The following is a 10,874-nucleotide window of genomic DNA, read 5'->3' as shown; positions in this document are numbered from 1 at the left end:
ATTTTTCTTTACAGCAATGGACTTTCCTTTCGCTTCCAGGCATATCTGCAACTGAGCGTCCTTTCGGCTTTGGCCCAGCCGCTTCATCAGCTCTGAATCTACTTGTACTTGTCCTCTGCTCTTCCTCAGTAGTATGTTGGACGCCTTCCGACCTGAGGGGCACATCTTCCAGCGTCTTAACTTTTATATGCCTGTTGTCTTTGTCCATAGAGTTTTCTTGGCTGGGATACTGGAGTGGCTTGCCGGTTCCTGCTCCAGGTGGATCACGTTTGGTCAAAACTCTCCACTATGACCTGTCCATCTTGGGTGGCCCTGCACGGCATAGCTCATAGCTTCTCTGAGTTATTCAAGCCCCTTCGCCACGGCAAGGCAGTGATCCATGAATGCTTACATGGGACTCTTTAAATTCACTTCCCCAGAACAGCAGCAGAGAACACCTCACAGCATGATGCACTGTATGAGGAATGCAAAATTTTGGGTTTCTGAAAGATCTGATGCCTGTTATACCAGATAATTCCCCTGGAGTCAAAGTGCTTTCTTAAAGGGCAATGCCCCAAATGGAGGCACCTCAATTCAGTCGAGCTCCCCCAGGAGCTGCCCAATGATACTACGGTTCTTGGTGGGAAAAGTTTATAGTGGCTGCAACATTAAGTTGATCAAAGCTTTGGGATTTTGATAAACTGGGAGGAATAATTTAAAAATAAGGACAGAATGAGTAGTTCTATAAGGAATGCTAAGGAATGCTTTCTTGAACTCAGAACTGTTGCTTGTTTTAGACTGAGCAACTTTTGGAGTCAGCATTTTCCAAATAATTTTTCAGGGAAGTGAACACAAGAGTCCCATGAAGGTGTTGCAACAGAAGACTGGAGAAGACACATAACTGGAGGCATGTATAAACTTTGGGGTGCTGCTGCTGCAGGGGTCAAGCCCCCTCCCCGGTAACAGCCATTGCCAAGCATATGGACAGCTCACAGGATGAGGAATTCTCACACATATTTTAACAGTAAACACTTTGGCTTGAAGTGATCCTTTAATTTTAATTCAGAATAACAAGATTATGTATCCGGCATGAGGAATCTAGGAATTAATTATAGCATTTGAGTAATTAATGCTAAGAGAAGGGAGGAAACACAGAAAGAGGAGGTGATGGCTGTGTGCACAACATACATTTAAAGCATATCCCCACTGAATCCTGGGAACTATATTATACCCCTCACGGCTACATTTCCCAGGGCCCTTCAGTTCCCAGGATTCTTGGGCAGTGTATCTGGTATGGCAATACCTACAATGGAGAGAAAGAGAAAAGTAGGGTAAAAGTAAACAGCCACACATGGTCTGTGAAAGTTCTCCTCCATTCACATAAACTCAGCTTCTGTTTCCACAGTCTCTGCCAGCATCCATAAAGGGTTAAAAAAGAAAGGTAAAGGACCCCTGGACAGTTAAGTCCAGTCAAAGGCGACTCTGGGGTTGCGGCGCTCATCTCGCTTTCAGGCTGAGGGAGCCAGTGTTTCTCCACAGACGGCTTTCCAGGTCATGTGGCCAGCAGGACTAAACCGCTTCTGGCACAATGGAACACCGTGACGGAAACCAGAGCACACAGAAACACCGTTTACCTTCCTGCCACAGCAGTACCTATTTATCTACTCACACTATGGAGTTCCTTATTTCGCCAACGTGATTTCCCACTATGAAGTTTACAATGCGTTTTCCTGAAATGCTTTTTTGATGTCTCTAGATCCAGCCAAGATCAGATAAAATGGGTCATGGAGATACCATGCTGCAATATCTGGTTTTCTCAGAGGAAGGGACCATTTCTTAAAGTGCCATTATAAAAGTCTAAAGTTCCTCTTAAAAGGAGCTTAATTCCTGAAACCAGTGGGTGGCACATGTTTTAACTTCCCCCATTCTTCCAAACAAACAGGAGGAGGAGGGGGAAGGAAAGAAATAGATGCTTAGTTCCTCAATTTGTTGCTCCTATTATAAATGCATTGAGAGGAGAAATTTGAAGACAAAAGCAAGATGAGTATTGTTGGTGTCCATGAGCAAGTGGAAGACGGAGACCACGGATATCTGGCCAGGATGGGGAAAGCCATGGCTCCAAGAAAAACAGGTAAGTATTTGTGGCATGCAGTGGCCTCAAGGTTTGGATCCAGATCCAACAAGTCAGGAAACCCTTTGTGGTAAACCTTTTCCAATACTGGATCCAGATCTGAAGTCACTATTAGGGGACTCAAAATTGCATCTAAGGGGTAAGCAACCTTCCAAATTCCATATTAACAGGTCCTTTGTCTTTGTGCTAGGAGTCTTTCCAGTTGACTTGGGGTAGAGGAAAATTAGAAAGATTTGCTTTCCTTCCTGTGGCTTTGGAGTGGGCACCACAATAAACACCCAAAGTGGAACTGCACAAAGCAGCTTCAGATCTGAGAATCAGGCCTACTTCCAGTACCTGGTGTCAGGAAGAGGAGATGTTTGGACAGGAAGTTGGCCCTGGCAGGCGTATGGAGATGCCAGCAATATACCGTTTGAAGGAAGGTTAGCAGGCTGGCAATGTTGGTCAAATTTTCTTTGACCAACTCAGTCCCTACCAGCAATTCACTGCCAGTGTTGAAGCTGGAATTAATTAATTGACTTCTTCTCTTTCCTGACTTGCATGTTGAGGCCCCATGACCACCCCGTTCCCTGGGGATTAAATAAGTATGGGGTCCAATAAGGCCACAACTTTATTGGTTACAGATGTGTAGGTTTTGACCATAGGCATTATGACTCCAGCCCGTCTGCTGGAAGGGCCTCTAAGGTTGAAGCCAACTGACAGGGAATAATGCCCTATGACCTCCATCAAATTGGGGCAACCCAAAAGTGGTCCCTAATGGAGGAGTGCAGTGGCCCTAGCCCCCCTCTAGGTGTTGGACAGAAGTCACTACTCCTGGATCCTTTTAACAGGATACCCTTACCTGGAGGGGCAGTCAGAGGCTACAACCTCCTCTCCATCCAAGATCTAAGCTTACCCAATGCCTATCCACTTTAGAAAGTTGTAGTGATTGCTACAAGGTAGGCAAAAACCCAATGGCTGATGCCAATTTGCCATATGGAAAAATTCCTTCCTGGCCCCAAATATGACAGCCGACATAGTCCATAACAAGGTTGTACCATCAGCAACATCCTGAAGTAAGGGAGGGTGGGAGAACCTGCAAAGAAAGAAGAGGCCAAATGGCCAGGCGTAACCATTGGGCAGTTGATCCCTTGCCCCAGGGAACGCACACTGTTGCCAATAGTCAATTTGGTGGCAGGCAGACAATTCGGCCTGCCATTTGCCAGTTCACAAGAGCAGTTTGGGGCCTGCTCACAAAGAAGGGCGAATCGACCTAGAGGGTCTGGTTGCATCTGCTCTAGTGTTTAATTTATCTTTGTAAGATATTTATATACTACATAATCATCAAAGTACTGCACGTAAAAATTGTAAAAAATGACTTGAGTGTCTGAGAGAAGCAGGATCAGAAATTCTAATCAAGGGCCTTCCTGTTTCTGGTGTGCCAGAATTGGCATCCCTCCCAACACTGCGGGAGAGAGACAGATGGAGGTAATCAGATAATGAAGGGGGAATTTCATTATCTGCATTCCTCTTCGGTTGGAAGAGGAACCAGGCTCTCACCTGCAGTTTGCCTGGCAGTCTGGCACTCGCTTCCCCATGGAATGCGAGGGCAGGCAAAGGCACTGGGGGCATGGGGCACTCTGGCAGCCGTGACCCCCCCCCATCCCATTCCTGGAAGCAAAGGTTATCCTGTTAATTGAATTTTAATTGGACTAAACTACAGGTGTGTGCTAGAGATCATGAGATAAGAAACTGTGAAACAACCCAGCTACAAGGAACTAAAAGGTTTGGAATGAGAGTGGATTTAATTTGGTGAAAAAGAGGATGGGATGAGGGGAGCCCACAGTTTGCTTATTTAAAGTTTTTCTCTACATTTATGATACAGCAACCTTCCCCTGAATGCAAGCTTTATTAAAAATATCTGCACTAGTGAGAATGGAAGAAATTGCAATATACTCTGGTTACGAACTTAATTCATTCCAGAGGTCTGTTCTTAAGCTGAAACCATTTTTATCCTGAGGCGCACTTTCACTAATGGGCTTCTTGCTGTGTGCGCCTCTGGCGCGCGATTTCCATTCGCATCCTGGGGCAAAGTTCACAGCCAGGAGCAGCTACTTCTGGGTTAGCAGTGCTCCTAACCTGAAGCGTTCGTAACCAGCGGTACCACTGTAATATGGAATTTAACAAAATTGGAACTGTGTGTGAGAGAGAAAGGAACTGGGGCGGGGGGGGGGGAGAGAAACATTATGCTTTGAAAATATAGAGTGAAATCCTCTCTAACCTCCATTATCCACAAAGGAATGTGTTCAAGATAAGGACAAATGGCCATAAGATTCTACCTTCTTCTTTTTCTCTCTTTTGAAAGGCAGGTCATTCCCCCAGTGGAAATGGAGCTCCTCTTTCCTGGTTTATGGGCTCCTGGCTCTCGCTTACCTGCTGATGATCATCTTGCTGGGGCTACTGATCTCCAGTGGTAATTAAAGGACTCCAAAGTCTGAAATGCTCCAGCTTTATGACCAAATGTGGGGTTCCCACCCCAATTCAGATTCTCACCTTTGAAAGCTGCTGGAAAACTGTTCAGAAAATCAAACTTGGGCTGGTGGGATGGCCAATGGCTGACTAGTGAGTCAAGACAGCCAGAATGGCCAAGCGGGATGAGGCAGCATATACATTTCTGCCGGATATTGAGTCAGACCACTGGACCAACCAGCCCAGCACTGTCTCCTCCAGGGTCTCAGAGTTCTTTCCCAGGCACCATGTAAATAAATAAAAAATATCTGGAGGTGCATGCAGGATATGTGCTCTTACTAATGTTCTCTGTCATTACTCTAACAAAAATTATTCTCCCCTCACCTCAATTCTGCTATTCATCCTAGGATGGAAGCTGTCCAAGAGGAATAGGTGTTGGGACTAATTTAATTTGGGATTTCCAGAATCTACCTGTCTGGTTTGTGACAAGTGATGCTGGAATGGGAGAAGAAGTCCCACCCTATCTCTTTTTCTCTCTTCTGAATTTCTAATATTCTGAGTTTACTTGTATTTCTTCTTAAAATTTCAGGGTCAAAGTTTTTTTCAGAAATGAATGACATGCATAAACAGCTTGAAATGAGCAAGGAGCGTAAGTGTCTTGCCAAAACCATCTGGGGCTTGCGGCTGCAATAGCCTGGGGGAGGTGGTTCTCGCCTGGCATTACGCCAGAGAGCCTGTTTCCACTGCAGGAGGGGCATAATTTATCATCCACAATCATTCCTCCAATGCCTGGCTTTAGAAGGCAGGTCTTCCCCATCAAAGCGGCATCTTCCAGGGAAGCCTGAACTCTAAGCATCTCATGGGCCAGGAACTCTGTGAGTCCCTTGAGCTGGGGGAGCTTAGAAACAGGTGTAACTCATGAGCTTGTGCCATTGATGTGCTGCAAACCCTCACAACCCCAGTGCCCCCAGGATTACAGGGATGAAATGGGCTTGGCTGCTGCTGCCTCGGTGAGCATCGCTGCCCCCTAGAGGAGCAAATTCCACCTTAACTATCTACTCTGTGGAAAAGTATTTTCTTCTGTCTCTCCTGAATGTTCCAGCCTTCAGCTTCCCGGGATGCCCCCATCCAGTGCTGTGCTGAGAGAGGGAGAAAAGGCTTTCTCTATCCCCTAAAAAGCCCCACATTGTAACTGTTCTTCACAATTTAGAAAGCATGCCTATATTAAAACAGAAAGATGGCACGTCTCTCCTCCTGGTGGGGAAGGCTGTGGAAGGATGGCCGGAGCGTGCCCACTCCACCTGCAGTCCATTGGGTGAAGCCACGGTCAGGGCTTTCATTCTGTGCCTTTTCTCTTTTGCCAGTGTTCCCATGCGGTTCCAGAAGCAGGGAATGGGAATACTTTGACGGTCGGTGTTATTACTTCTCTGTACAGAAATTTACTTGGCACATAGCTGAATCTCAATGTGCACAACGTAATTCAAGTCTGGTGGTTATTCATGATGAGGCCAAGCAGGTAAAGGTGCTGGAATATTGGTCCTTGTATGTGTGTGGATATGTTGCCTCTCAAATGAGTTCTTATTGACACCTCAAACTACATTTCCCGGGGTCTTTTGGTGGGAAACTACATTTAATGTAGTAGAAATAAGATGCAAACGTGAAGCTGAAACAAGGCCCTAACCGCTCTGAGGTGACAATGGTGAGGGATGCTGGGAAGCCTCTTACAATGCCTTCAGGGCTCAGCTTCCCTTGTGGGCAGCTAGGGATGGGCAAACATCTCCATTTTGGTTTCTCTCAGTTCTTCATCATTGCCAGTCTTAAGTTCACTTCTCCACATTTCCATATCAGGTTTTAGAGATTTTTTAAAAAGACGTTCTCTTCCAGTGCAAATTTGCCCTAACATGCACATCTTTGGAATGCAATCTCCTCTAACATAACACATTTTTAATGTTATCTTCACTAATATGCATTTATATGCAAAGTCACCCTAGTGACACACATTACTTGGCTGGAAGACTGCATTGCAAAAGTCAGAGAAATTCAAATCTTGAAGGATGGGGTGGATCATTCTAAACACAGGAAAGAAATGCTATAAATAAGTCTGAGTATACAGAGTATAGCTGAGTATATTGTTTTGGAAGGTGCAAATTAGGTAAGATCACCTTTAAATGCAAGCTGAGCAAGCAAGGAGAAAAGCACAAAATACATCCTGCTGCTGGTGATTGTCACAAATTTCAGTTTTACCCAGAGAGAAAGCCCAGTCAGACATTGAGGACATTACAAAAATGAAATGTAGCACCAAAAAAGAGATGGTGTAAAATTTGCATATGCTCATTTATAGATGTGTGTGTGTGTTACCGGGTATATCTGCTCTCCTTTCTGCATCTTTAACCTGGACTTCAACTAGCCAGCTCTTAAAATAGAGAACTCTTTCAAACAGAGAACTGTTATCTGTAAAGTAGGCCATGTGGACACTCTGTAGATATTTAGTGGCAAGTGTGGCTCTGGAAATCCAGGTTTGCTGATCAAGATGCTTCCTGACTAGAGAAAGGCAAGACCAGAGCAGGGACTCATGCAGAGACACAGGGAGCATCTTCTGCGCTGGCTTACCCCATGACTGAGGGAGCCAGGGCTGCGCAATGTGCACACACCCCACGATGTGCTGACGTGTTGTGTCATTACGTGTTGCAAGGGACATGAGCATGTGAGTGAAATGAGCACATGGCGCAGTGTGCACACATAACGGCCACAGAATTTTGAGGGGACCTTCAGCCACCCACCCAACCCCTCAACCCTCCAATCGCACCCCTGCAGGCAATGCTGCTTGAATAACGCCACTTCTATGAGTTGTGTGTGTTTGTATCCTTAAAACTAAAAGTCAGTGCCTGCCCTATCCTGTGGGGGGTTTCCTTGCAGAATTTCCTCGAGTCTCAAACCAGGAATGAACGCTATTGGATTGGACTCAATGACATCGATGAAGAAGGGGAATGGAGGTGGATTGATGGCACCAATTACTTAAGCAGCTACAAGTAAGACACAGGACTATGAATGCCGCAACCTCCCCCAGCAAGCCAAACTTGGCAAGGCAGCAAGCCAAACTTTGGCCATCCTGGGAAGGCAACAGAGACTGGAGTTTTTCTGAGCCCCGGTCTACAATGTTTTCTTTATCCCAGGAGTAGCTGACCAGGTCTTGGCCTGGTTAGCCCCCTTGCCCCCTTCTTCTGCCCCACTGTCTCTCACATACCCCCTCAGATGCTGCTGCCTCCCAAAGGAAGTGCTTCTCCCAGTGATTTCAATAGAAACTGCTTTCTCTGCAGAGGCGGCAATGCCCCCAAAACTGGAGCATTTCCCCCTTCAAAGGGGCTCCTTCTAACCAACCACCAGCTGATTTTTAGTTAAAGGGAGCCTCCCTGGCACAGGGAGTACATATTCACAGGAGGTTGCGCTACACCAACCTTCTGTGAATTTTGATGGGTGCCAATAACCTGCTACCATTATGGCATAGGTCCCACCCACCTGTCAAAGTTGGCCTGCCATGGGCCAGTGAGAAAATGATCTGGCCTACTGGGCTAAAATGTTCCCCAACTTATGCTAAGATGTGATATGAAGTCATACAGTGCAATTGGTTTGCTGAAAGTAAGCAGATCTAGGTCTTGTGACAGAGCTTCCTTGGATGGGATATGCCTTGAGCTCCCTGGAAGAAAGCTGGGTAGACAGGCCTACCCAGATAGCTAAAATGTTGATGTGCATTTTAATCTGTTTTGACTTTATTGCTGCTTTTATTTCTTTTTTGAATGTTGCAAAAAAGTTGTTTTTAACTATTTTCACCAATAACTTTATTGTTTTATTCTCTTAGTACCGGTAATCTGTTTTGAGGTTATTTACAACCCAGCAGTGTGTAAATTTTACAAAACAAATGAGCCAGTCACTGTGTCCCAGGGGTGCAGCTGACTGCTCCAGCACCCGGAGCAGCGGGGACAGGGCAATCCACGCACAGGGGCGCCGCGTCACTCCCAGGAGAGGCAGGTGGCTTGGGCAGACTGCAGGCCAGGCCCCAGGTGGACCGCACCCCCTTCCTATGCCCCTGCTGTGTCAAAGCCACCTGCAAAGTGCAGAATGGAAAATCCAGAGAGAATAGCTTGGATATACTTGGATTTGGGAAGCGAGTCGAGGATGGTGTGGCTGGAGAAGAACCATTTCCACATTTTTCAATGTATCTTACCTCCCTTCCTCATTTAGGAATTGGAGACAGGGTCAGCCCAGTGACTATCAGAACAAGGAAGACTGTGCAGAAATCCATTTTTCTGGGGAATGGAATGATGAGAGCTGTTCCACTGCAAACTTCTACATATGTGAGAAACCTTTGCCTTCCTGAAGAACCATCATGAGAAAACACACCAAGTAGCAAGAACAGGATTGCAAAGGCCTCTTCTTTCTGCAGAGATTGCCTACTTCAAACCACTTGCTTTAGAGTGACAAGCGCTGGCTCTACACTGACCAGTTTAATGTTATTAGAACATTATTAGATATGTTGTTCTAAAACATCACAGGGCATACTTGTTAATTAACGCATTTTTACCCTGGTCCCGCTTTCCTGCTGCTGGTTGCTCTGCAGTGCCCTCTGGTGTCCCATTTTAATAACGCATTATGGAATTTAAAAGTAGGACGTCATGTGTCCAAATACGTTATCAAAACCCTTCCCTAACATTAAAAACCATGTGTGTAGATCCGCCTCAGGACTCTGCACAACGTGAATGAAGCTAAACTTATTTTTTTAAAAAAATTAAGTAATTCTGAATGTAATAAGAACTATATTCTGAGTAAAGGTTTGCAATCAAAATCATAAGGCTGAAGTCAATGTAAATTCCTATTTTCAGGGTTTCTCTATATGTCACAGGACCTGTCTTTTGTAAAACTTCCCACCAGGGGAGGGAATGAAAGAAAAAGGAAGGAAAGAAAAATAAGGGGAGAGGAAGTTTACATGACCATACATTTAAAGCAAGCCCCCCCAAAAAAATAATAATTCTGGGGGTTGGTGTTTGTGTAGGGTGCTGGGAATTGCAGTTCCCATGATTTCTTTGGCAGGGGAGAACTTTAAATGCATAGTGAGTATGCAGCCTGCATATGACCAAGGTGGGAGGATGGGGATGGGTGAGTGTGAAGGTGCATTATGGAAGTGTAGATTGGGGCAGTGTAAATGGACGTGTGTGAACAGGATGTCCATGGGGCATTGTTGTGCGCAGATGGGGTGTGAGGGTGTGGATGACTTCTGACCCCCTGGAAGGGAGTGAGTTGGACAAGCAGCAGCTCAGTGCAATTTTTAATCTATTCCTATTCAATGATGTTGAGTCTTGATTGGGGCAAAGAGAGATCTGAAATACTCTTGAGAATATTTCCGTGTCTGCCCAGATTTTCTGACTCACCATGAGTTGGTTCGGCTAAAGGCTTTCAGTACAGTGTGAGTGACAGTCTAGACCAGTCTAGACCTTTTCAGCCGTGGGCCGATCCATCATCCCTCAGACCATGTGGTGGGCCGGACTATTTTTTGGGGGGGGGGATGAACGAATTCCTATGCCCCACAAATAATCCAGAGATGCATTTTAAATAAAAGGACACATTCTACTCATGTCAAAACACGCTGATTCCCAGACCATCCTTGCGCTGGTTTGAGAAGGCGACTGGGCTGCATCCGGTCCCCAGGCCTTAGGTTGCCTACGCCTGGTCTAGACCCATAACCCTGCAGCAAAAAGATTAAGTCGCTACATGCAAGTCTCAGCTTCAAATCAGCCTCAAACCTTTAAAAGTGTTGTGTAAATTAGCACCAAACTAATTGCAGCTGGTTCACATGGCCATTGCAGATAGGGGTACAGCTGAAACAATTTGTGGGGAGAGCATTCTCAAGCAAATTCCTGCATATATACATAAACTGGAGTTGCAACCTGGATATGTGCTCTGCAATGGGCTACTCACATGCAGAATACACACAGTGTGTGTACTGTAATGCTAGAAGCCTCTGAGCCATTATGAGCAAGTCTGGGAGCCGGCAGCAGATTCAAGGTGGACCCTCTGGGTGCTATGGAGTGATCAGGTTGAAACTGCACATAGTTGCAGATCCCTCCAGAACAGCACATACATGGTGGGGAGGAGAAACTGTTCCATCTGGTAAGCAGAAATTCTTGTGCTGATGGAAAGATCAACTTAGCAAAACATTGAATTCTACTCACTGTCTTGAGACTCGCATTGGTGTTTGAATTATTGAGACTTCCATGGTGTTACCATCAGCCAATTTTTTCTCTTGCATCCCCTTGCTTGGTTT

The 10,874-nt window shown here is 45.7% G+C and overlaps 1 protein-coding gene across 2 annotated transcripts; it reads left to right on the top strand.

The window, feature by feature from the left end:
- Positions 1 to 1,951: 1,951 nt before the first annotated feature.
- On the top strand, positions 1,952 to 9,404 carry LOC307211324 (hepatic lectin-like). 2 transcript variants are annotated; one of them, XM_079967871.1, is made up of 6 exons: positions 1,952 to 2,110; positions 4,455 to 4,562; positions 5,148 to 5,207; positions 5,923 to 6,074; positions 7,475 to 7,587; positions 8,798 to 9,404. In XM_079967871.1, exons 1-6 carry the CDS (start codon positions 2,020 to 2,022, stop codon positions 8,931 to 8,933), a joined length of 660 nt encoding a protein of 219 aa, XP_079823997.1. In that variant the 5' UTR covers positions 1,952 to 2,019; the 3' UTR covers positions 8,934 to 9,404. The 2 variants fall into 2 exon arrangements, with proteins under 2 accessions (XP_079823997.1, XP_079823998.1); XM_079967872.1 differs by lacking the exon at positions 5,148 to 5,207.
- Positions 9,405 to 10,874: the final 1,470 nt, after the last annotated feature.

Source organism: Podarcis cretensis (assembly GCF_951804945.1).
Source record: "Podarcis cretensis genome assembly, chromosome: 2".
NCBI classification, from domain to species: domain Eukaryota; kingdom Metazoa; phylum Chordata; class Lepidosauria; order Squamata; family Lacertidae; genus Podarcis; species Podarcis cretensis.
This window is presented reverse-complemented; position numbering and strand designations above follow the sequence as displayed.